Source organism: Poecile atricapillus, chromosome 30 (assembly GCF_030490865.1).
Source record: "Poecile atricapillus isolate bPoeAtr1 chromosome 30, bPoeAtr1.hap1, whole genome shotgun sequence".
Lineage (NCBI taxonomy): Eukaryota > Metazoa > Chordata > Aves > Passeriformes > Paridae > Poecile > Poecile atricapillus.
This window is the reverse complement of record NC_081278.1, coordinates 1,319,921-1,345,334: the sequence shown is the minus strand read 5'-3', so window position 1 is coordinate 1,345,334 and position 25,414 is coordinate 1,319,921. Positions and strand designations below refer to the sequence as shown.

The 25,414-nt window shown below is 60.4% G+C and overlaps 4 protein-coding genes and 1 long non-coding RNA gene across 20 annotated transcripts in view; 2 read left to right on the top strand and 3 right to left on the bottom strand.

Annotated features, from left to right (window-relative positions):
* Positions 1-1,381: 1,381 nt before the first annotated feature.
* Positions 1,382-4,355, bottom strand: LOC131589802 (neuroblast differentiation-associated protein AHNAK-like). Its single transcript, XM_058859582.1, has 4 exons — positions 3,762-4,355; positions 3,276-3,626; positions 3,034-3,211; positions 1,382-1,527 (listed from the first exon to the last, which is right to left on the bottom strand). Exons 1-4 carry the CDS (start codon positions 4,353-4,355, stop codon positions 1,382-1,384), a joined length of 1,269 nt encoding a protein of 422 aa, XP_058715565.1.
* On the bottom strand, positions 4,313-9,145 carry LOC131589866 (zinc finger protein 628-like). Its single transcript, XM_058859709.1, has 6 exons — positions 9,009-9,145; positions 5,905-7,800; positions 5,755-5,841; positions 5,668-5,709; positions 5,419-5,499; positions 4,313-5,373 (listed from the first exon to the last, which is right to left on the bottom strand). The coding sequence occupies exons 2-6, from the start codon at positions 7,790-7,792 to the stop codon at positions 4,391-4,393; spliced, it is 3,081 nt and encodes a 1,026-aa protein (XP_058715692.1). The 5' UTR covers positions 7,793-7,800; positions 9,009-9,145; the 3' UTR covers positions 4,313-4,390.
* A 245-nt stretch (positions 9,146-9,390) lies between these two features.
* Positions 9,391-21,248, bottom strand: LOC131589863 (soluble scavenger receptor cysteine-rich domain-containing protein SSC5D-like). 12 transcript variants are annotated; one of them, XM_058859692.1, is made up of 12 exons: positions 21,190-21,248; positions 20,396-20,467; positions 19,968-20,024; positions 19,856-19,885; positions 19,004-19,339; positions 18,608-18,681; positions 18,488-18,559; positions 18,032-18,139; positions 17,038-17,233; positions 15,040-15,357; positions 13,496-13,621; positions 9,391-9,542 (listed from the first exon to the last, which is right to left on the bottom strand). In XM_058859692.1, exons 1-12 carry the CDS (start codon positions 21,209-21,211, stop codon positions 9,496-9,498), a joined length of 1,458 nt encoding a protein of 485 aa, XP_058715675.1. In that variant the 5' UTR covers positions 21,212-21,248; the 3' UTR covers positions 9,391-9,495. The 12 variants fall into 12 exon arrangements, with proteins under 12 accessions (XP_058715675.1, XP_058715677.1, XP_058715678.1 ...); XM_058859694.1 differs by having other exon boundaries at positions 18,488-18,583; positions 18,656-18,681; XM_058859695.1 differs by having other exon boundaries at positions 18,656-18,681.
* LOC131589868 (uncharacterized) lies at positions 20,472-20,856 on the top strand. Its single transcript, XR_009279860.1, has 3 exons — positions 20,472-20,518; positions 20,605-20,642; positions 20,700-20,856. It is a non-coding gene; the product is annotated as an uncharacterized LOC131589868 (long non-coding RNA).
* The window catches only part of LOC131589859 (deleted in malignant brain tumors 1 protein-like), a 16,794-nt gene continuing 12,584 nt past the window's right edge, over positions 21,205-25,414 (top strand). For all 5 annotated transcript variants that reach the window (XM_058859679.1, XM_058859676.1, XM_058859675.1 and 2 more), the window contains exons 1-2: positions 21,205-21,255; positions 25,329-25,367. In XM_058859679.1, the coding sequence (XP_058715662.1) occupies positions 21,210-21,255; positions 25,329-25,367 (85 nt within the window). In that variant the 5' untranslated portion in view covers positions 21,205-21,209. The remainder of the gene's footprint in view (positions 21,256-25,328; positions 25,368-25,414) is intronic.

Below are 25,414 nucleotides of genomic sequence, written 5' to 3'. Positions count from 1 at the left end.
GGGAAGGGAGCCCAGGGAACTGGGAGGAGGTCTGGGAGCACTGGGATATACTGGGATGGACTGGGAGGGGGTTTAGTGGGTACTGGGATGGACTGGGATGTACTGGGAGGCACTGGGAAGGACTGGGAGGGGGTTTAGGGGGTACTGGGATGGACTGGGAAGGACTGGGAGGAGGTCTGGGAGCACTGGGATATACTGGGAAGGAGTTTGGGAGCACTGGGATGGACTGGGATGTACTGGGAGGCACTGGGAGGGACGGGGAAGGACTGGGAAAGACTGGGAGGGGGTTTAGGAGGTACTGGGATATACTGGGATGTACTGGGAGGGGGTTTGGGAGCATTGGGAAGGACTGGGGTATACTGGGAGTTGGGGAGCACTGGGATATACTGGGATGTACTGGGAGGGGGTTTAGGGGGTACTGGGATGGACTGGGAAGGACTGGGAGGAGGTCTGGGAGCACTGGGATATACTGGGATGTAGTGGGAGGGAGTTGGGGAGCACTGGGATATACTGGGATGTACTGGGAGGGGGTTTGGGAGCACTGGGATGGACTGGGATGTACTGGGCGGAGGTCTGGGAGTACTGGGATGGACTGGGATATACTGGGAGGGAGTTGGAGTGCACTGGGATATACTGGGATGTACTGGGAGGGGGTTTGGGAGCACTGGGATATACTGGGAGAGGGTTTAGGGGGCACTGGGATGGACTGGGAGGCACTGGGAGGAGACTGAGGGGGCACTGGGATATACTGGGATATACTGGGAGGGGGTTTAGGAGGTACTGGGATATACTGGGAGGGACTGGGAGGGGATTTCAGTGCACTGTGAGGGGACTGGGGGTTACTGGGGCCATACTGGGATGTACTGGTGCCATACTGGGATGTACTGGGCTATACTGGTGCCATACTGGGATGCACTGGGTTATACTGGGGCCATACTGGGAATCCCTGGGGCCATACTGGGGGTTACCGGGGCCATACTGGGATGGATTAGGGCCATACTGGGGAATATTGGGGCCATACTGGGGGTTACTGGTGTCATACTGGGGGTTACTGGGGCCATACTGGGATGCACTGGGCTATACTGGGGCCATATTGGGAATCCCTGGGGCCATACTGGGGGTTACTGGTGCCATACTGGGAACGACTGGGGCCATACTGGGAATCCGTGGGACCACACTGGGAACACTGGGGCCATACTGGGAGTTACTGGTGTCATACTGGGGGTTACTGGTGTCATACTGGGGGTTACTGGGGCCATACTGGGCTATACTGGGGCCATACTGGGATGTACTGGGCTATACTGGGGCCATACTGGTGCCATACTGGGCTATACTGGTGCCATACTGGGTGTTACTGGTGTCATACTGGGGGTTACTGGTGTCATACTGGGAACACTGGTGCCATACTGGTGCCATACTGGGCTATACTGGTGCCATACTGGGGGTTACTGGTGTCATACTGGGGGTTACTGGTGCCATACTGGGCTATACTGGTGCCATACTGGGGGTTACTGGTGCCATACTGGGCTATAGTGGGGGTTACTGGGGCCATACTGGGATGTACTGGGCTATACTGGTGCCATACTGGGGGTTACTGGTGCCATACTGGGAGTTACTGGTGCCATACTGGGGGTTACTGGTGCCATACTGGGCTATACTGGGAGTTACTGGGGCCATACTGGGCTATACTGGTGCCATACTGGGGGTTACTGGTGCCATACTGGGAGTTACTGCTGCCATACTGGGGGTTACTGGGGCCATACTGGGCTATACTGGTGCCATACTGGGGCCATACTGGGATGCACTGGGCTATACTGGGGCCATACTGGGAATCCGTGGGACCATACTGGGGGCTACTGGTGCCATACTGGGAACACTGGTGCCATACTGGTGCCATACTGGGAGTTACTGGTGCCATACTGGGGCCATACTGGGATGTACTGGGCTATACTGGGGCCATACTGGGGCCATACTGGGATGTACTGGGCTATACTGGTGCCATACTGGGATGTACTGGTGCCATACTGGGAGTTACTGGTGCCATACTGGGGGTTACTGGGGCCATACTGGGAATCCGTGGGACCACACTGGGAATACTGGGGCCATACTGGGGGTTACTGGTGTTGAACTGGGGGTTACTGGTGTCATACTGGGAGTTACTGGTGTCATACTGGGATGTACTGGTGCCATACTGGGAGTTACTGGTGCCATACTGGGAGATGAAACTGCCCCCCCACCCCTTGGCCCCGCCCCCTCTCGGCCCCGCCCCCTCCCGGAAGCAACAAAACCGCACGGGGGGTGGGGGAGGGGCGCCTTTATTGACACGGGGGGAGGGGCGGGAACGGCCTCACCTGGGCCAGGGGAGCTCAGGAACCCCAGACACCCCCAGGGGAGCTCAGGTACCCCCAGACACCCCCCAGGTGTCCCCAGGGGAGCTCAGGTACCCCCAGACACCCCCCAGGTGTCACCAGGTACCCCCCAAGTGTCCCCAGGTACCCTCAGATACCCCTCAGGTGTCCCCAAGTACCCCTCAGGTGTCCCCAGGTGTCCCCAAGTACCCCCAGATACCCTCAGACACCCCCAGGTGTCCCCAGGTAACCTCAGATACCCCTCAGGTGTCCCCAGGTACCCCCAGACACCCCTCAGGTGTCCCCAGGTACCCCCCAGGTGTCCCCAGGTACCCCCAGACACCCCTCAGGTGTCCCCAGGTACCCCCCAGGTGTCCCCAGGTACCCCCAGACACCCCTCAGGTGTCCCCAGGTACCCCCCAGGTACCCCCAGGTACCCCCTGATACCCCCAGACACCCCTCAGATACCCCTCAGGTGTCATCAGGTACCCCTTAGGTGTCCCCAAGTGTCCCCAGGTCCTCCTCAGGTACCCCCAGGTACCCCCAGGTGTCCCCAGGTACGCCCAGGTACCCCTCAGGTGTCCCCAGGTACCCCCCAAGTGTCCCCAAGTGTCCCCAGGTACCCTCAGATACCCCTCAGGTGTCCCCAGACACCCCCAGGTGTCCCCAGGTACCCCCCAGACACCCCCCAGGTGTCCCCAGGCCCCGCCCACCCATGGTCCCAGGTGTGCAGGTCCCCTCCCCCGGCACTTGGGGGTCTCCAGGTGGGTCCTGGGCACCTCCAGGTGGGTTCTGGGCAGCTCCAGGTGGGTCCTGGGCACCTCCAGGTGGGTCCTGGGCACCTCCAGGTGGGTTCTGGGCAGCTCCAAGGTGTGTCCAGGTGGTCAGCGGGCACCTCCAAGGTGTGTCCAGGTGGACACTGGGCACCTCTGACATGTCCAGGTGGGCCCTGGACACCTCCAGATGGATCTTGGACACCTCCAGGTGAGACCTGGACACCTCCAGGTGGGTCCTGGACACCTCCAGGTGGGCACTGGGCACCTCCAGGTGGGTCCTGGGCTCCTCCAGGTGGGTCCTGGGCTCCTCCAGGTGGGTCCTGGGCACCTCCAGGTGAGACCTGGGCACCTCCAGGTGAGTCCTGGGCACCTCCAGGTGGGTCCTGAGCAGCTCTGGTGTCACCAGGAGGACATTGGTCACCTCCACGGTCTCCAGGTGGGCCCTGGGCATCTCTGACATGTCCAGGTGAGCCCTGGGCAGCTCCAGGTGGGCCCTGGGCACCTGTGTGGTCTCCAGGTGGACACTGGGAACCTCCTCAGAAGGCTCCAGGTGGGTGTTGGGCATCTCTGACCTGTCCAGGTGGGTCCTGGACACCTCCAGGTGAGCCCTGGACACCTCCAGATGGATCCTGGGTACCTCCAGATGGATCTTGGACACCTCCAGGTGGGTCCTGGGCACCTCCAGGTGGGCACTGGGCACCTCCAGGTGGGTCCTGGGCACCTCCAGGTGGGCACTGGGCACCTCCAGGTGGGTCCTGGGCACCTCCAGGTGAGACCTGGGCACCTCCAGGTGGGCACTGGGCACCTCCAGGTGGGTCCTGGGCACCTCCAGGTGAGACCTGGGCACCTCCAGGTGGGTTCTGGGCACCTCCAAGTGGGTCCTGGGCACCTGTGTGGTCTCCAGATGGGTGTTGGGCATCTCTGACCTGTCCAGGTGGGTCCTGGACACCTCCAGATGAATCCTGGGCACCTCCAGGTGGGTCCTGGGCACCTCCAGGTGGGCGCTGGGCACCTCCAGGTGGGCGCTGGGCACCTCCAGGTGAGACCTGGGCACCTCCAGGTGGGTTCTGGGCACCTCCAGGTGGGTTCTGGGCACCTTCAGGTGAGACCTGGGCATCTCCAGGTGGGTTCTGGGCACCTCCAGGTGGGTTCTGGGCACCTCCAGGTGAGACCTGGGCAGCTCTGACATGTCCAGGTGGGCCCTGGACACCTCCAGGTGGACTCTGGTCATCTCCAAGGTGTGTCCAGGTGGACCCTGGGCACCTCCTAGGGCGGGTCCAGGTGCACCTCTGTGGGCTCCAGGTGGCCACCGGGCACCTTTGATGTGTCCAGGTGCAGACCGGGCACCTCCAGGTGGACATCGGTCACCTCACAGGGCTCCAGGTGGGCACCGGGCACCTCCAGGTGGACATCGGTCATCTCCAAGGTGTCCAGGTGGGTGCTGGACACCTCCAGGTGGTCAGAGGGGACCTCTGAGGTCTCCAGGTGGACATTGGTCACCTCCAGGTGGTCCGAGGGGACCTCTGACATCTCCAGGTGGGCGCTGGGAACCTCCTCCATGGTCTCCAGGTGGACGCTGGGCAGCTCTGATTTCTCCAGGTGGACATCGGCCACCTCCACGGGCTCCAGGTGGACACTGGGCACCTCCTCCACGGGCTCCAGGTGGACACTGGGCACCTCCTCCACGGTCTCCAGGTGGACACTGGGCACCTCCTCCACGGGCTCCAGGTGGATGCTGGTCATCTCGGTGGCCTGGAGGTGGACACCGGTCACCTCAGGTGGTGGTGGCAGCACCTGGAGCTGGACATTGGTCACCTCGGTGGCCTGGAGATGGACGTTGGTCACCTCGGTGGCCTGGAGCTGGACACTGGTGCCACCTGAAGGTGGTGGCAACACCTGGAGCTGGACATTGGTGACACCTGAGGTGAGTGGCAGGGCCTGGAGATGGACGTTGGGGACCTCGGTGGCCTGGAGATGGACGTTGGGGACCTCGGTGGCCTGGAGATGGACACTGGGGACCTTGGTGGCCTGGAGATGGACGTTGGGGACCTTGGTGGCCTGGAGATGGACGTTGGGGACCTCGGTGGCCTGGAGATGGACATTGGGGACCTCAGGTGGTGCTGGCAACACCTGGAGCTGGACATTGGTGATGTCCGAGGGCACTGGCAGCACCTGCAGCTGTAGCCCTGTGACACCTGAGACACCTGAGACACCGGTGACACCTGTGACACCTGTGACACCTGTGACACCTGTCACCCCTGACACCCCTGTGACACCTGTGACACCTGTGACACCTGAGACACCGGTGACACCTGTGACACCTGAGACACCTGACACACCTGAGACACCGGTGACACCTGTGACACCTGTGACACCTACACCTGTCACCCCTGACACCCCTGTGACACCTGTGACACCTGAGACACCTGAGACACCGGTGACACCTGTGACACCTGAGACACCTGACACACCTGTCACACCTGTGATCCTTGTCACCACTGTCATACCTGTGACACCTGTCACCCCTGGCACACCTGTGACACCTGTGACACCTGACACACCTGTCACACCTACACCTGTCACCCCTGACACCCCTGTCACCCCTGTCACCCCCGTCACACCTGTGACACCTGACACACCTGTCACACCTACACCTGTCACCCCTGACACCCCTGTCACACCTGTCACCCCTGACACACCTGTGACCCCTGACACACCTGTGACCCCTGTGACCCCTGCCACCCCTGTGACCCCTGTGATCCCTGCCACCCCCGTCACACCTGTCACCCCTGTCACACCTGTCACCCCTGTCACCCCTGTCACACCTGTCACCCCTGTCACCCCTGTCACCCCTGTCACCCCTGTCACCGCTGCCACCCCCGTCACCGCTGTCACCTCCGCCACCTGCAGCCGCACCCCTGTCCCCGTCCCCTCCCTCCCTCCCCCGGGCAGCACCAGCACGCTCTGCCAGCCGCGCCCTCCCCTCCCCACCTGCGCCAGGTGCGCGGGGGCGGGGCCGGCCAGCAGCAGCACCTTGCGCTGCGCGGGGCCCCCGGGCAGGATCCGCAGCCCCTGCGGCGCCGGCAGCACCAGGTACGCGGCGGCCGGCGCAGGTGAGGCGTCGGCCTCGGCCGCGGGTGCGCGGCCGTGCGTGCGCAGGTGCCGCCGCAGGTAAGCGGCCACGGCGAAAGCCTTGGGGCAGGCGGGGCAGCGGAAGGGCCGCGCCGCCGAGTGCGTGCGCCGGTGCAGGTGCAGGTTGGAGGAGTGCGTGAAGCTCTTGCCGCAGGTGCCGCAGGTGTAGGGCCGCTCCCCCGTGTGCACCCGCAGGTGCTGCCGCAGGTTGGCCGCCTGCGCGAAGCCCTTCCCGCAGGTGCCGCAGGTGTGCGGCCGCTCGCCCGTGTGGGTGTGGCGGTGCCGCCGCAGGCTGGACGAGTTCTTGAAGGCCTTGGGGCAGGTGGGGCAGCGGTAGGGCCGCTCACCTGAGTGCTGCCGCAGGTGGTACTGGTAATGCGACGCCCACTTGAAGGTGAGGCCGCACTGGGCGCACCTGAAGGCGCGCAGCCCCGTGTGCACGCGCAGGTGAGTCTGCAGCAGCGAGGAGCGCTTGAAGCTCTTGCCGCAGGTGGCGCAGGTGTAGGGCCGCTCACCTGTGTGGTCGCGCAGGTGGTAGCGCAGCCCCGAGGAGCCCTTGAAGGCTTTGCCGCACTCGCCGCACCTGTACGGCCGCTCGGGCGGCGCCGCGGCGGCGGCGGCCGCCTCACCTGGCAGGGGCGCGGCTCTGGGGGCGGCGGCCGCGCACCTGAGCCGCTCGTGGCCGGGCAGGTGCCGCGCCAGCCCCGAGCCGTTCTTGAAGCTCTTGCCGCAGGTGAGGCAGCGCTGGGGCGGGGCCGCCGGCTCCTCCTGCTCGGCGCAGGTGACCCCCAGCGGCCTCCAGAGCGGCTCAGGTGAGGCGGCGGCGGCGGCGGCGGCGGCGGCGGGGTCGGGGTCCCGCAGGTGCCGCCGCGGGCAGGTGCGCGAGGGCGCGGCGCAGGCGGGGCACTGCGGGGCGGGGCCGTGCGTGCGCCGGTGCAGGTGCAGGTTGGAGGAGTGCGTGAAGCTCTTGCCGCAGGTGCCGCAGGTGTAGGGCCGCTCCCCCGTGTGCACCCGCAGGTGCTGCCGCAGGTTGGCCGCCTGCGCGAAGCCCTTCCCGCAGGTGCCGCAGGTGTGCGGCCGCTCGCCCGTGTGGGTGTGGCGGTGCCGCCGCAGGCTGGACGAGTTCTTGAAGGCCTTGGGGCAGGTGGGGCAGCGGTAGGGCCGCTCACCTGAGTGCTGCCGCAGGTGGTACTGGTAATGCGACGCCCACTTGAAGGTGAGGCCGCACTGGGCGCACCTGAAGGCGCGCAGCCCCGTGTGCACGCGCAGGTGAGTCTGCAGCAGCGAGGAGCGCTTGAAGCTCTTGCCGCAGGTGGAGCAGGTGTAGGGCCGCTCACCTGTGTGGCCCCGCAGGTGGTAGAGGAGGGCGGAGGAGCCCTTGAAGGCTTTGGGGCACTCGGGGCATTTGTAGGGGCGCTCACCTGTGTGGCTGCGCAGGTGATGCGCCAGGCGCGAGGACCAGCGGAAGGATTTGCCGCATTCCCGGCAGGTGAAGGGGTGCTCGGGGGCGCCTGCGGGGGGCGCCGCGCCCGCCATGGCCACACCTGAGGGGGACACGAGCACAGGTGAGAGCCCAGAGCTGGGACAGGTGAGAGCCCAGAGCTGGGACAGGTGAGAGCCCAGAGCTGGGACAGGTGAGAGCCCAAACCTGATACAGGTGAGAGCCCAGAGCTGGCACAGGTGAGAGCCCAGAGCTGGGACAGGTGAGAGCCCAGAGCTGGCACAGGTGAAAGCCCAAACCTGGGACAGGTGAGAGCCCAGAGCTGGGACAGGTGAGAGCCCAGAGCTGGGACAGGTGAGAGCCCAGAGCTGGCACAGACAAAAGCTCAGACTGAAACATGGGCAGCAGGTGAGACCCCAGGTGGGAGCCACAGGGCCAGGTGAGACCCCAGACCCAAAACACGGGGCCAGGTGAGACCCCAGACCCAACACTGCAGAGACTTGGGGACAGGTGAGACCCCAAACCCGACATGATGGGGCCAGGTGAGACCCCAAACCTGACACTGCAGGGACCTGGGGACAGGTGAGACCCCAGACCCGACATGGGGGGGGCCAGGTGAGACCCCAAACCCGACACTGCAGGGACCTGGGGACAGGTGAGACTTCAGACATAAAACATGGGGACAGGTGAGACCCCAGACCCAACATGGGGGGGCCAGGTGAGACCCCAGACCCAAAACATGGGGCCAGGTGAGAGCCCAGACCCGACCCGGGGAGGACAGGTGAGACCCCAAACCTGACACAGGGAGGCCAGGTGAGACCCCAGACCCGACACGGGGGCCAGGTGAGACCCCAGACCCGACATGGGGGGGCCAGGTGAGACCCCAGACCCATCCCAGGTGCGCAGGTGGGACCCCAGACCCATCCCAGGTGTGCAGGTGGGACCCCAGACCCATCCCAGGTGTGCAGGTGAGACCCCAGACCCATCCCAGGTGCCCAGGTGGGACCCCAGACCCATCCCAGGTGCGCAGGTGAGACCCCAGACCCATCCCAGGTGCGCAGGTGGGACCCCAGACCCATCCCAGGTGCGCAGGTGGGACCCCAGACCCGACACGAGAGTGGCCGAATGGGGGCGTGGCCAGGCCGCAATGAGCCCCGCCCCTCCACACAGGCCCCGCCCTCACCTCCCTCAGGCCCCGCCCCTTTCCCCTCAGCCCCTGCAGGCCCCACCTCCCCCAGGCCCGCCCCGCGCAGGCGCCGCCGCCGCGGCCCCGCCGCTTCCTCCTCCTCCTCCCCCCCGCTCCCCGCTCACCTGCCGGGCTCCCGGAGGCTCCACCGGGGCCGAACCGGGGCAGAACCGGCTTAGAACCGGCTTAGAACCGGGGCAGGGCCGGGCCCGGCGCCGCCGCCGCGCAACGCCCGGGCCGCGCCGCTTGGCCAAGCCACGCCCCCTCCGCCTCACGAGGCCACGCCCCCTCCGCCTTCCCGCCTTCCCCGCCGCGCTGAGGCCACGCCCCCTCCGCGGCCAGGCCACGCCCCCTCCGCCTCACGAGGCCACGCCCCCTCCGCCTTCCCGCCTTCGCCGCCGCGCTGAGGCCACGCCCCCTCCGCTGCCAGGCCACGCCCACTCCGCCCCCCCCCCCCGCGCGCGGTGCATGCTGGGTAATGTAGTCGGGCTGTACTGGTTTTTACTGGTTTTTACTGGTTTTTATTGTTTTTCACTGGTTTTTACTGGTTTTTACTGGTCCTGGGGGGTATTTCACGGTAGTTCCGAGGTGGTTTGGGGGTGTCCCGGGCTCCTACAGCTCAGCTGAGCGCGGGGGCTGCTCTGGCAGCAGGGGCTCACCTGGGGAATGGGGGAGGGGTCAGGGGGGTCCTGGGGGGGGGGAATTTGGGGGGTCCCCAGAACCTCCCCAAAACCCTCAGGACCCCCCAAGTCGCCCCAAATTCCCCGGGATCCCCCCAAATCCGCCTCAAATTTCCCCAAAATCCACCCCAAATTCCCCAAGACCCCCCAAATCCACCCCAAATTCCCCAAATTCCCCCCAAATCCACCCCAAGACCCCCCAAATCCACCCCAAATTCCCCAAGATCCCCCCAGAACCCCCCCAGAACCCCCCAAATCCACCCCAGATTCCCCAAGACCCCCCAAATCCACCCCAAATTCCCCCCAAATCCACCCCAAGACCCCCCAAATCCACCCCAAATTCCCCACGATCCCCCCAGAACCCCCCAGAACCCCCCAAGACCCCCCAAATCCACCCCAAATTCCCCCCAAATCCACCCCAAGACCCCCCAAATCCACCCCAAATTCCCCAAGATCCCCCCAGAACCCCCCAAGACACCCCAAATTCCCCCCAAATCCACCCCAAATTCCCCCCAAATCCCCCCCAAATTCCCCAAATCCCCCCCAAATTCCCCAAATTCCCCCCAAATCCACCCCAAGACCCCCCAAATCCTCCCCAAATTCCCCCCAAATCCACCCAAAATTCCCCAAATCCACCCCAAATTCCCCAAGATCCCCCCAGAACCCCCCAGAACCCCCCAAATCCACCCCAAATCCACCCAAATTCCCCAAAAACTCCCAAGACCCCCCAAATTCCCCCCAAATTCCCCCCAAATCCATCCCAAATTCCCCAAGATCCCCCCAAGACCCCCCAAATCCACCCCAAATTCCCCCCAAATCCACCCAGAATTCCCCAGGATTCCCCCAGAACCCCCTAAATTCACCCCAAATTCCCAAAATCCCCCCCAAATTCCACCCCAAATTACCCGAATCAACCCCAAATCCACCCCAAATTCCCCAAATCCCCCCCAAATCCACCCCAAATTCCCCCCAAGACCCCCCAAATCTACCCCAAATTCCCCAAATCCACCCCAAATTCCCCAAATCGCCCCCAAATCCACCCCAAGACTCCCCAGGGATCCCCCAAATTCCCCCCCCGGGACCCCCCAAAACTCCTCCCAACAACCCCCGAGACCCCCCCAGCACCCCCCGAGGGGATTTGGGGGTCCCTGGGGAATTTTGGGGGGTCCCGGGGGGATTTGGGATGGATTTGGGGGGAATTTGGGGGATTTGGGGGGAATTTGGGGGATTTGGGGGGGATTTGGGGATGGATTTGGGGGGAATTTGGGGGATTTGGGATGGATTTGGGGGTCCCGGGGGGATTTGGGATGGATTTGGGGGTCCCGGGGGGATTTGGGATGGATTTGGGGGGAATTTGGGGGATTTGGGATGGATTTGGGGGGTCTTGGGGGGAATTTGGGGTGGATTTGGGGGGGATTTGGGGAATTTGGGGTGGATTTGGGGAGGATTTTGGGGGAATTTGGGGTGGATTTGGGGTGGATTTGGGGTGGATTTGGGGGGAATTTGGGGGGATTTGGGATGGATTTGGGGGATTTGGGGAAGATTTGGGGTTCCCGAGGGGATTTGGGGAAGATTTGGGGGTCCCAGGTGGATTTGAGGGGGATTTGGGATGGATTTTGGGGTCCCTGGGGGGATTTGGGATGGATTTGGGGAAGATTTGGGGGTCCCGAGGGGATTTGGGGATGGATTTGGGGGTCCCAGGGGGATTTGGGGGGGATTTGGGGAATTTGGGATGGATTTGGGGGGTCCTGGGGGGATTTGGGGAAGATTTGGGGATGGATTTGGGGGTCCCAGGGGGATTTGGGATGGATTTGGGGGTCCCAGGAGGAATTTGGGATGGATTTGGGGGGTCCTGGGGGGGATTTGGGGGAAATTTGGGGGATTTGGGGTGAATTTGGGGGATTTGGGGAAGATTTGGGGGTCCCAGGTGGATTTGGGGGGAATTTGGGATGGATTTTGGGGATCCCAGGGGGATTTGGGATGGATTTGGGGATTCCAGGGGGATTTGGGATGGATTTGGGGATCCCAGGGGGATTTGGGATGGATTTGGGGATCCCAGGGGGATTTGGGATGGATTTGGGGGTCCCAGGTGGATTTGGGGGGTCCCAGGTGGATTTGGGGTGGATTTGGGGGTCCCAGGGGTGGATTTTGGGGGGTCCTGAGGGGTCTCGGATGCTTCTGAGGGGTCACCTGGGGGATTTTTGGGGAGTTTCGGGATCATCTGGGGGATTTTGGGGTCACCTGTGGGGTTTGGGGGGGGTTTTGAGAGATTTTGGGGTCACCCGAGGTGGGGGTTGGGGGATTTTTGGGGTCACCTGGGGATTTTTGGGGGTTTTTGGGGGGATTTTGGGGGGATTTTGGGGGTTTTGGAGATTTTCTGGGAGGTTTTTGGGGGTTTTGGGGTTTTTTTGGGGGGGGGGGTTTGGGGTCACCTGGGGTTTCTTGGGGGCTTTTGGGGTCACCTGAGGGATTTTGGGGTCACCTGTGGGGTTTCGGGGGGGTTTGGGGTTTTTTTGGGGGGGTTTGGGGCGGTTTTGGGGTCACCTGGGGTTTTGGGGGGATTTTGGGGGTTTTGGGTTTTTTTCTGGGAGTTTTTTGGGGTTTTCTGGGGGGGCGGTTTTGGGGTCACCTGGGGTTTTTTGGGGTTTTTTTTGGGGGGTTTTGGGGGTTTTTTTGGGGTCACCTGAGGGATTTTGGGGTCACCCGGGGGGTTTTGAGGTCACCCGGGGGTTTTGGGGGTTTTTTGGGGGGTTTTGGGGTCACCTGAGGGATTTTGGGGTTTTTTGGGGTCACCCGGGGGGTTTTTGGGGTCACCCGGGGGTTTTTGGGGGGTTTTGGGGTCACACGGGGAATTTTGGGGTCGCCTGTGGGGGGTTGGGGGGTTTTGGGGTCACCGGGGGGGTTTTGGGGGTCACCTGGGGGGACTTTTGGGGGTTTGGGGTCACCTGAGGTTTTTGGGGGGTTTTTTGGAGGAGTCTTGGGGTCACGTGGGGATTTTTGGGGTTTTTTGGGGGGGTTTGGGGGTTTTTTTGGGGTCACCTGAGGAATTTTTGGGGTTTGGGGGGGGTTTTGGGGTCACCTGAGGTTTTTGGGGTTTTTTTGGGGGGGTTGGGGTCACCCGGGGGATTTTGGGGGTTTTTTGGGGGGTTTTGGGGTCACCGGAGGGGTTTTGGGGTTTTTGGGGGGGATTTTGGGGTTTTTGGGGGGATTTTGGGGTTTTTTGGGGGGTTTTGGGGTCACCTGCATGATTTTGGGGGTTTTTTGGGGGGGGTTGGGTTTTTTTGGGGTCCCCCGGGGTTTTTTGGAGTTTTTTGGGGTTTTTTGGGGTCACCCAAGGGATTTTGGGGTTTTTTTTGGGGGGGTTTGGTTTTTTTGGGGTCACCTGAGGGATTTTGGGGTTTTGGGGGGGGATTTTGGGGTTTTTTGGGGGGTTTTGGGGTCACCCAAGGGATTTTGGGGTTTTTTTGGGGGGGTTTGGTTTTTTTGGGGTCACCTGAGGGATTTTGGGGTTTTTGGGGGGGATTTTGGGGTTTTTTGGGGGGGATTTTGGGGTTTTTTGGGGGGATTTTGGGGTTTTTTGGGGGGATTTTGGGGTTTTTTGGGGGGATTTTGGGGTTTTTTGGGGGGATTTTGGGAGTTTTTGGGGGGTTTTGGGGTCACCTGAGGGATTTTGGGGTTTTTTGGGGGGATTTTGGGGTTTTTTGGGGGTTTTGGGGTCACCTGAGGGATTTTGGGGTTTTTTTGGGGGGGGTTGGGGTTTTTTGGGGGGATTTTGGGGTTTTTTGGGGGTTTTGGGGTCACCTGAGGGATTTTGGGGTTTTTTTTGGGGGGGTTGGGGTTTTTTGGGGTCCCCCGGGGTTTTTTGGGGTTTTTTGGGGTGTTTTCGGGGTTTTTGGGGTTGTTTTGGGGGTTTTTGGGGGTCCCGGCCGTACCTGTGCGGCGCCAGCCCCGGCGGGGCGGGGCACACCTGGCGCACAGGTAAAGACCCAGCAGGGCCCCGCAGAGCCCCGCCCCCACCCCCAGCAGAGCCTCCAGCACCGAGCAGGAGACGGGAACGGCTGGACAGGTGAGACAGGTGAGACATGGACAAGTGAGACAGATGAGAGATGGACAGGTGACGGGTGGGACAGGTGGGGCAGGTGAGAGATAGACAGGTGAGACACAGACAGGTGAGATGGACAGGTGAGACATGGACAGGTGAGACATGGACAGGTGAGAGACAGGTGAGACAGATGAGAGATGGACAGGTGACGGGTGGGACAGGTGAAAGACAGGTGAGACAGGTGACGGGTGGGACAGGTGAGAGACAGGTGAGACAGGTGAGAGACAGGTGAGACAGATGAGAGATGGACAGGTGACGGGTGGGACAGGTGGGGCAGGTGAGAGATAGACAGGTGAGACACAGACAGGTGAGATGGACAGGTGAGACATGGACAGGTGAGAGACAGGTGAGACAGATGAGAGATGGACAGGTGACGAGTGGGACAGGTGAGAGACAGGTGAGACAGGTGATGGGTGGGACAGGTGGGGCAGGTGAGATCCAGCCAGGTGAGACACAGGTGAGGCATGGACAGGTGAGATGGACAGGTGAGACAGGTGAGATGGACAGGTGAGACAGGTGGGACAGGTGAGAGACAGGTGAGACAGGTGATGGGTGGGACAGGTGGGGCAGGTGAGATCCAGCCAGGTGAGGCACAGGTGGGGCAGGTGAGGGGTAGCACAGACAGGTGAGGAAGGTAAAGGGTGAGGGACAGGTGAGATGGGCAGGTGGAACAGGTGAGGTACAGCCAGGTGAGGGGGGACAGGTGAGACAAGGGCAGGTGACAGGACAGGTGAGGAACAGGTGAGGGACAGGTGACAGGACAGGTGAGGAACAGGTGAGGGACAGGTGACAGGACAGGTGACAGGACAGGTGAGGGACAGATGAGAGACAGGTGAGGGACAGGTGAGGGTACAGGTCAGGGACAGGTGACAGGACAGGTGAGGAACAGGTGAGGAACAGGTGAGGGTACAGGTGAAGATACAGCTGGCGGAACAGGTGAGGAACAGGTGAGGACAGGTGAAGAACAGGTGACAGGACAGGTGACAGGACAGGTGAGGAACAGGTGAGGGACAGGTGAGGGACAGGTGAAGGTACAGGCGACAGGACAGGTGAGGGACAGGTGAGGAACAGGTGAGGGACAGGTGAGGGACAGGTGAGGGTACAGGTCAGGGACAGGTGACAGGACAGGTGAAGAGCAGGTGAGGGACAGGTGACAGGACAGGTGACAGGCCAGGTGAGGAACAGGTGAGGAACAGCTGAGGGACAGGTGAGGAACAGGTGAGACACAGGTGAGGGACAGGTGAGGAACACCTGAGGGACAGGTGAAGGTACAGATGACAGCACAGGTGAGACACAGGTGAGTTCCCCCCCCCCCCACCCGGCCCAGCAGCCCCCACCCCCATCCAGGTGAGCCCACCTGAGCCCCTCCCTCACCTGGCGGCTCGGCGCAGGCCACGGCGGCGGCCGCACCTGTGGGGCAGGTACCGGCCTGCAGCCCCCGGCACTCGAGCAGCAGCTCCTCGCTCCCCCGGCAGGTGAGCCCGGCCAGCCACGCCCCCGGCCCGGGCAGGTGCGGCCCCACAGGTGCGCTGAGGGCGGGGCCGCAGCCCAGCTGCCGGCACAGCACCTGAGCCTCGGGCAGCCCCCAGGTGAGGCCGCACACCTGCAGCCAGGTGCGGTTCAGCCTCACCTGCACCTGCCCCGCGCAGGGCCCGGGGCCGCCCAGCAGCCGCACCTGGGGGGGGTCGGGACCTGCGGGAGGGGGAGGGGTGAGGCACACCTGGGGTACACCTGGGGACACCTGGGGACACCTGGGGACACACCTGGGGACAGCTGGGGACACACCTGGGGACACCTGGGGACACCTGGGGACAGCTGGGGACACACCTGGGGACACCTGGGGACACCTGGGGACAGCTGGGGACAGCTGGGGACACACCTGGGGACACCTGGGGACACACCTGGGGACACACCTGGGGACAGCTGGGGACACACCTGGGGACACCTGGGGACACCTGGGGACACACCTGGGGACACCTGGGGACACCTGGGGACAGCTGGGGACACACCTGGGGACACACCTGGGGACAGCTGGGGACACACCTGGGGACACCTGGGATATACCTGGGACACACCTGGGGACACCTGGGGACACCTGGGGATGCACCCCCCACCCCATTCTCCATCACCTGAGCACACCTGGCCCCCCATGCCCCACCTGAGCACACCTGAGCTCACCTGTCCCCCACCTGATCTTACCTGAGCACACCTGAGCCCCACCCAAGATCACCTGATCTCACCTCATCTCACCTGTCCCACCCGAGCACACCTGAGCCCACCTGGAGCTCACCTGATCTCACCTGAGCCCCACCCAAGCACACCTGAACTCACCTGAGCTCACCTGTGTCCCACCCGAGCTCACCTGTGCCCTACCTGATCTCACCTGAGCTCACCTGATCTCGCCTGTCCCACCTGAGCTCACCTGAGCACACCTGAGCCCCACCCAAGCACACCTGAGCTCACCTGAGCACACCTGAGCACACCTGAGCCCCACCCAAGTTCACCTGAGCCCCACCTGATCTCACCTGAGCACACCTGATCTCACCTGTCCCACCCGATCTCACCTGAGCCCCACCCGACCTCACCTGGAGCTCACCTGAGCCCCACCCAAGCACACCCAAGCCCCACCTGATCTCACCTGATCTCACCTGTCCCACCCAATCTCACCTGAGCTCACCTGAGCCCCACCTGCTCTCACCTGAGCCCCACCCGATCTCACCTGAGCCCCACCTGATCTCACCTGTCCCCCACCCGCTCTCACCTGCTCTCACCTGAGCCCCACCCACTCTCACCTGTCCCCCAGCCGCTCTCACCTGTCCCCCAGCCGCTCTCACCTGTCCCCCAGCCGCTCTCACCTGTTCTCACCTGCTCTCACCTGTCCCCCACCTGCTCTCACCTGAGCCCCAGCCGCTCTCACCTGAGCCCCAGCCGCTCTCACCTGTCCCCCACCCGCTCTCACCTGTTCTCACCTGTCCCCCAGCCGCTCTCACCTGATCTCACCTGTCCCCCACCCGCTCTCACCTGCTCTCACCTGTCCGCCAGCCGCTCTCACCTGTTCTCACCTGCTCTCACCTGTCCCCCAGCCGCTCTCACCTGAGCCCCAGCCGCTCTCACCTGTCCCCAGCCGCTCTCACCTGTCCCCCAGCTGCTCTCACCCGATCTCACCTGTCCCCCAGCCGCTCTCACCTGTCCCCCAGCCGCTCTCACCTGCTCTCACCTGTCCCCCAGCCGCTCTCACCTGTTCTCACCTGCTCTCACCTGTCCCCCAGCCGCTCTCACCTGTCCCCCAGCCGCTCTCACCTGCTCTCACCTGTCCCCCAGCCGCTCTCACCTGTCCCCAGCCGCTCTCACCTGTCCCCCAGCCGCTCTCACCTGAGCAGACGGCGCCGGCGTCCTCGCTGTGGCCGCAGTTGTGCTCCCCCCAGGTGTGCAGGTGGCACTGGCTCAAGGTGAGCTCCTCACCTGTGCAGTGCGTCCCGTCCAGCCAGATCGGGTCCTGCCCCTGCCCGAAGTGGGCGTGGCCAGGTGCGGCCAGGGCGGTGCCGCAGCCCAGGTAACGGCAGATCACCTGTGCAGGTGAGGGCTGTGAGCGCGGCCAGGTGTGACCCCGACCAGGTGTGACCCCACCCCCAGGTGTGACCCAGGTGTGACCCCACCCCCAGGTGTGTCCCCAGGTGTGACCCCACCCCCAGGTGTGACCCCGGCCAGGTGTGACCCCACCCCCAGGTGTGACCCCACCCCCAGGTGTGTCCCAGGTGTCCCCAGGTGTGTCCCAGGTGTTTCCCCAGGTGTGTTCCCCACCCCCAGGTGTGACCCCAGGTGTGATCCCGGCACAGGTGTGTCCCCACCCCCAGGTGTCCCCAGGTGTGTCCCAGGTGTGTCCCCACCCCCAGGTGTGTTCCCCCCCACCAGGTGTGTCCCAGGTGTGTCCCCCCAGGTGTGTCCCCACCCCAGGTGTCCCTCCAGGTGTGTCCCAGGTGTGTCCCAGGTATTCCCCACCCCAGCTGTCCCCAGCTGTCCCCAGGTGTCCCCAGGTGTGATCCCACCCCCAGGTGTGCCCCAGGTGTGTCCCAGGTGACCCCAGGTGTGTTTCCCACCCCCAGGTGTTCCCAGGTGTCCCCCCAGGTGTGATCCCAACCCCAGGTGTGTCCCAGGTGTATCCCAGGTGTGTCCCAGGTGTCCCCAGGTGTCCCCAGGTGTGTCCCCATCCCCAGGTGTGTCCCCAGGTGATCCCAGGTGTGTCCCCAGGTGTCCCCAGGTGTGTCCCCATCCCCAGGTGTGTCCCCAGGTGATCCCAGGTGTGTCCCCAGGTGTGTCCCCAGGTGTCCCCAGGTGTGTCCCCACCCCAGGTGTGTCCCCAGCTCACCTGTGCGTCCGCCATGTCCCAGGTGTCGTCGCAGACCGAGCCCCACCTGTGCTTGTGCAGCACCTCCACCCTGCCCACACACCTGGAGGAGCCGTTCACCAACCGCACCTGGGGACACACCTGGGGTCACCTGGGGTCACCTGGGGACACACCTGGGGACACCGGGGGGGGCTGGGGACACCTGGGGACACGTGGGACACACCTGGGGTCACCTGGGGACACCTGGGGACACACCTGGGGTCACCTGGGGGGGCTGGGGACACCTGGGAACACCTGGGGGGGCTGGGGACACCTGGGGTCACCTGGGGACACCTGGGGTCACCTGGGGACACACCTGGGGTCACCTGGTGGGGCTGGGGACACCTGGGGACAGCTGGGCACACCTGGGGACACACCTGGGGACACCTGGGGACACCTGGGAGGGCTGGGGACAGCTGGGGACACCTGAGGCCTTACCTTCAGCTGTGCCTGGGTGTCCACCTGAGGATCCACCTGGGGGTTCACCTGTGGATCCACCTGAGGGTTCACCTGGGGATCCACCTGGGGGCTCACCTGAGGGTTCGCCTGGGGGCTCACCTGGGAATTCACCTGTGGGTCCACCTGGGGGTTCACCTGGGGCTGTACCTGGGGCTGCAGCACGGGATCCGCACCTGGGGGGGAACACGGGAACACCTGGGGTCACCTGGGCTCACCTGGGGTCACCTGTGCTCACCTGGGGTCACCTGAGCTCACCTGGGGTCACCTGTGCTCACCTGGGGTCACCTGGGTTCACCTGGGGACAGCTGGGGTCACCTGACCCTGCTCACCTGAGTTCACCTGGGGTCACCTGAGCTCACCTGAGTTCACCTGTCCCCTCACCTGTCCCCACCTGTCCCCACCTGTCCCCTTACCTGTCCCCTCTCCTGTCCCCTTACCTGTCCCCTCACCTGTCCCCACCTGTCCCCAGATGTCCCCTCACCTGTCCCCCCTCACCTGTCCCCTCACCTGCGCACACGACCCCCGCGTCCTCTCCGTGGTGGCAGTTGTGCTGTCCCCAGGGCCGGGCGTGGCACTGGGCCAGGTGAGTCTCGTTCCCGGCGCAGGTGACCTCGTCCAGCCAGATGGGGCCCTCACCTGGCCCGAACTCACCTGAGCCCGCCAGCGCCAGGGCGGGGCCGCAGCGCACCTGGCGGCAGCTCACCTGCGCGTCCGGCAGCTCCCAGGCGTCGTCGCACACCGTGCCCCACCTGCCCGCGTGGAACACCTCGACGCGCCCCGCGCACCTGTGCGGGCCCCCGGCCAGGCGCACCTGGCCCTCCTCGGGCGCACCTGGGACACGCAACGGGGACAGGTGAGATCGGATGGGGGGGGGCTGGGCTCACCTGGAGCTCACCTGGGGCTCACCTGGGCACCAGGACCTCACCTGGGGCTCACCTGGGGCTCACCTGGGGCTCACCTGGGCACCAGGGGCTCACCTGGAGCTCACCTGGGGCTCACCTGGGCACCAGGGGCTCACCTGGAGCTCACCTGGAGCTCACCTGGGCACCAGGACCTCACCTGAGGGCACCAGGGGCTCACCTGGGCACCAGGAGCTCACCTGGGGCTCACCTGGAGCTCACCTGGGCACCAGGGGCTCACCTGGGGCTCACCTGGAGCTCACCTGGGGCTCACCTGGGGCTCACCTGGGGCTCACCTGGGCACCAGGACCCCACCTGGGGGCACCAGGAGCTCACCTGGGGGCACTTGGGGGTGTCAGGGGCTCACCTGGGGCTCACCTGGAGCCCACCTGGGCACCAGGGCTCACCTGGGGGTACCTGGGGGCACCTGGGGGTGTCACGGACTCACCTGAGGGTGTCACGGTCGCACCTGGGGGCATGCCTGGAACACAGAACATAGACAGGTGAGCTCACCTGGGCACCAGGACCTCACCTGGACTCACCTGAGGGTGTCATGTGCTCACCTGGGGGTCCTGGGGTCGCACCTGAGGGCGGCATTGCTGCACCTGGGGGCGCACCTGAACACGGAACACGGGCAGGTGAGCACACCTGGGCTCACCTGAGGGTGCCAGGGTCCCCTCACCTGTCCCAACCCCCCTCACCTGTCCCCCCCTCACCTGTCCCACCCCCCTCACCTGTCCCCTCCTCACCTGTCCCCCCTCACCTGTCCCCCCCTCACCTGTCCCCCCTCACCTGTCCCCCCCTCACCTGTCCCCCCCCTCACCTGTCCCCCCCTCACCTGTCGCCCCCTCACCTGTCCCCCCCCTCACCTGTCGCCCCCTCACCTGTCCCAACCCCCTCACCTGTCCCCCCCTCACCTGTCGCCCCATCACCTGTCCCAACCCCCTCACCTGTCCCCCCTCACCTGTCCCCCCCCAGTCCCACTCACCGCAGAGCCACAGGTGCAGGAGCAGCCCCAGGTGAGCCCACAGGTGAAGGGGACCCCAAATCCTCATGGCAGCTGAGACAGGTGAGGGACAGGTGAGGACAGGTGAGGACAGGTGAGGGACAGGTGAGGACAGGTGGGGACAGGTGAGAACAGGTGAGGAACAGGTGAGGACAGGTGGGGACAGGTGAGGACAGGTGGGGACAGGTGAGGGTCAGGACAGGTGAGAACAGGTGAGGGGTCAGGACAGGTGAGGACAGGTGAGGAACAGGTGGGGACAGGTGGGGACAGGTGAGGGTCAGGACAGGTGAAGGGTCAGGACAGGTGAGGGCCCCCCAGTGGATTAAGGACCCCCCACACCTGAGCCAGGTGTCCATCCCCAGGTACCCCCAGGTACCCCCAGGTGTCCCCAGGTATCCCCAGGTGTCCCCAGGTGTCCCCAGCTGTCCCCAGCTGTCCCCAGGTGTCCCCAGGTGTCCCCAGGTATCCCCAGGTATCCCCAGGTGTCCCCAGGTGTCCCCAGGTGATCCCCAGGTGATCCCCAGGTGTCCCCAGGTGTCCCCAGCCCCCCCAGGTGTCCCCAGCCCCCCCCAGGTGATCCCCAGGTGTCCCCAGGTGTCCCCAGGTGAGCTTTACCTGCTCTCTCTCCCCCCCAGTTCCCTCCGGGGCCGTTCCCGCTTTTTTTTTTTTTTTTTTTTTTTTTCCCGGGAACGGCTCTGACGTAACCGCGCCCCTCCCCCCTCCCCTCCCCCACCCCGGGGGGGGTCACCTGAGGTGGGGGGAGGGGCAGGGGTCACCTGCAGGCTCCGGAGCGGCCATGGCGGCTCCAGGTGCGCTCACCTGGGGGCTGCTCTACCTGGCAGGTGAGTGACGTCATCGGGGGGGGAGGGGAGGGGAGGGGAGGGGGGGATCCCGGGTTTGGGGGGGAGGGGGGGAGGGGTTTGATCCCAAAAAATGGAGGGGTTTGATCCCAAAAAATTGAAGGATTTTGGGGCCGAAATGGAGGGATTTCACCCCAAAAAATGGAGGGATTTGGGGCCAAAATTGAGGGATTTGGCCCCAAAAAATGGAGGAGTTTGAGCCCAAAAATTTGAAGGATTTGGGGCCAAAATTGAGGGGTTCGATCCCAAAAAAATGAGGGATTTTATTCCTAAAAATTGAAGGATTTTGGGGCCGAAATTGAGGGGTTTGATCCCAAAAAATTGAGGGATTTAGGGCTGAAATTGAGGGATTTGACCCCAAAAAACTGAAGGATTTTATCCCCCAAAAATTGAGGGATTTGGGGCCGAAACTGGGAGGTTTTATCCCAAAAAATGGAGGAGTTTTGTCCCAAAAAATTGAGGGATTTGGGGCCAAATTTGAGGGGTTCGACCCCAAAAAATTGAGGGATTTATTCCGAATAATTGAAGGGTTTTGGGGCCGAAACTGGGAGGTTTTATCCCAGAAAATGGAGGGATTTTGTCCCAAAAAATTTGAAGGATTTGGGGCCGAAATGGAGGGGTTTGAGCCCAAAAAATTGAGGGATTTTATTCCGAAAAATTGAGGGATTTTGGGGCCAAAATTGAGGGGTTGGATCCCAAAAAATTGAGGGATTTGGGGCCGAAAAATTGAAGGATTTGGGGCCGAAAATGAAGGATTTAATCCCAAAAAATTGAGGGATTTTATTCCCAAAAATTGAGGGATTTGGGGCCGAAATTGAGGAGTTCGATCCCAAAAAAATTGAGGGATTTGGGGCCAAAACTGGGAGGTTTTATCCCAGAAAATTGAGGGATTTGATCCCAAAAATTTGAGGGATTTTATTCCAAAAATTTGAAGGATTTGGGTCCAAAATTGATCCCAAAAAATTGAGGGATTTGGGGTCGAAAAATTGAAGGATTTTGGGGCCGAAATTGAAGGATTTGATCCCAAAAATTTGAGGGATTTGATCCCAAAAAATTGAGGGATTTGGGGATAAAATGGAAGGATTTGATCCCAAAAAATTGAGGGATTTTATTCGAAAAATTGAGGGATTTTCGGGCCAAAATTGAGGGGTTTGATCCCAAAAAATTGAGGGATTTGGGGATAAAATGGAAGGATTTGATCCCAAAAAATTGAAGGATTTGGGGCCAAATTTGAGGGGTTTGATCCCAAAAAAATGAGGGATTTGATCCCAAAAAATTTGAGGGATTTAGGGCAGAAACTGAGGGATTTGACCCCAAAAAATTGAGGGATTTTATTCCCAAAAATTGAAGTATTTTGGGGCCGAAATTGAGGGCTTCAATCCCAAAAGATTGAGGGATTTGACCCCAAAAAATTGAGGGATTTGATCCCAAAAAATTGAGGGATTTGGGGATAAAATGGAGGAGTTTGAGCCCAAAAAATTGAAGGATTTGGGGCCAAATTTGAGGGGTTTGACCCCAAAAAATTGAGGGATTTTATTCCTAAAAATTGAAGGATTTAGGGCCAAAATTGAGGGATTTGACCCCAAGAAACTGAGGCGTTTTTTATCCCCAAAATTTGAAAGATTTGGCACCGAAATTGAGGGATTTGACCCCAAAAAATGGAGGGATTTGGGGCCGAAATGGAGGGATTTGATCCCAGAAAATGGAAGAGTTTGAGCCCAAAAATTTGAAGGATTTGGGGCCAAAATTGAGGGGTTTGACCCCAAAAAATTGAGGAATTTGGGGCTAAAATGGAGGGATTTTAGCTCAGAAAATTGAGGGATTTTATCCCCAAAAAATTGAGGGATTTAGGTCTGAAATGAGAGGATTTCATCCCAAAAATTTGGGACATTTAGGGCTGAAATTGAGGGATTTTCCCAAAAATCGAGGGATTTTCCCCAGAATTGTGGGATTTAGGTCCAAAACGCAGCTACTTTGCCCAAAAAATCGACATTTTTGCCCCCAAATTGGCCGATTTTGCCCCAAAAAAATCCTCATTTTTTTGAAAAAAAAATGCCCCAAAAAAATCCTCATTTCCAAAATCCTGATTTTGGCCCCAAGTCTCAGAAATTTCCCCAAAAATTTGAAGCTTCTGCCCCAAAATCATGGAATTTTACCTCAAAATTGCCTTTTTTTGCCCTCAAATCCTCAGGTTTTACCCGAAATGCCAGGGATTTTCCATAAAATTGTCGGGTTTCACCTCAAAATGGAGGAAAACGACCCCAAAATTGTGCGATTTGACCCCAAAATTGTGGGATTTAATCCCAAAACTGAAGGATTTGATCCCAAAATTGAAGGATTTGATCCCAAAATCGACATTTTTGGCCCCAAAAGGAAAAGATTTCCCCTCAAATTTTGGGATTTGGCCCCGAATTTCGAGATTTTCTCCCCAAATTCTGCGATTTTAACCCAAAATCACCATTTTTTTACCTTCCAAATCCCGGAATTCTCCCCAGATTTCCCCTCCCCCCTCCCCCCTCCCCCGTCATTCCCAACCCCCCAAAATTCGGGATTTTCCCCCATTCCCGCCCCTTTTTTTCCGGGAATTCAGGGGCGGCCTCGTCCTTTGAGGCCGGGATCGATTTTTGGGGGCAAATTCCCGGATTTTGGCGCATTCCGGGAATTGCGCCACCAGGGGCGACCTTCGGCTTTTCCCGATTTTCCCAATTTTCCCCCCAGAATTCCCTGCTTTTCCCCTCCCCCCTTCTCCCTTCCCATTTTTTCCCCCTTTTCCCCCATTTTTCCCCAATTTTTCCCCCTTTTCCTCGATTTTCCCCAATTTCTCCCCTCCTTTTCCCCACATTTCCCCCAATTTTCCCGATTTCCCCCCATTTTCCCATCTTTTTCCCCATTTCCCCCAATTTTTTCCCTCCTTTTCACAATATTTCCCCATTTCCCCCCAATTTCCCCATTTCCCCCCATTTTTCCCCAATTTTCCCCATTTTTCCCTATTTTTCCCCAATTTTCCCCATTTTTCCCCAATTTTCCCCATTTTCCCCCAATTTTCCCCATTTTTCTCAATTTTCCCCATTTTTCCCTATTTTTCCCTATTTTTCCCTATTTTTCCCTGTTTTTCCCTATTTTTGCCCAAATTTCCCCATTTTTTCCCAATTTTCCTCCTCTTTCTCCCCACATTTTCCCAAATTTCCAAACATTTTCCCCAATTTCCCCCTTTCCCCCCAATTTTCCCATTTTCCCATCTTTTTTCCTCATTTTTCCCTTTTTTCCACTCATATTTCCCAGTTTTTCAGTTTCCCCCTCCTTTTTCCCAGATTTTTCCCTTTTCCCAGTTTTTCCTAATTTTTCCCAATTTTTCCCAGTTTTTCCCAATTTTTCTTAATTTTCCCAAATTTTTCCCAACTTTTCCCAATTGTTTTCTAATTTTTCCTAATTTTTCCCAATTTTTCTTCATTTTTCCTGATTTTTTCCTAACTTTTCCAAATTTTCTCTAATTTTTCTCCATTTTTTCCTAATTTTTTCCCAATTTTTCTTAATTTTTCCCAATTTTTCCTAGTTGTTCCTAATTTTCCCCAATTTTTTCCCAATTTTTCCTAATTTTTCCCAATTTCCCAGATTTTTCCTAATTTTTCCCTATTTTTCCCAACTTTTCCTAATTTTTCCTGATTTTTCCTAATTTTTCCTAATTTCTCCCAGTTTTTCCTAATTTTTCCCAACTTTTCCCAATTTTCTCCCAATTTTTCCTATTTTTTCCCAAATTTTCCTATTTTTCCCGATTTTTCCCAATTTTTCTTCATTTTTCCTGATTTTTTCCTAACTTTTCCAAATTTTCCCTAATTTTTCTCGATTTTTTCCTAATTTTTTCCCAATTTTCCCAATTTTTCCCGATTTTTCCCAATTTCTCCTAATTTTTTCCCAATTTTCCCAATTTTTCCCGATTTTTCCTATTTTTTCCTGATTTTTCCTAATTTTTCCCAGTTTTTCCCAATTTTTCCTATTTTTTCCCGATTTTTCCCGATTTTTCCCCCTGTCCCCTCACCTGTCCTTTCTCTCCCCAGGTGTGCTGAGCTCAGGTGAGCCGGGACAGCCGCGCTCAGGTGAGGGGGGTGGGGCGGCCACGGGCAGTGAATGCACCTGGGCAGGT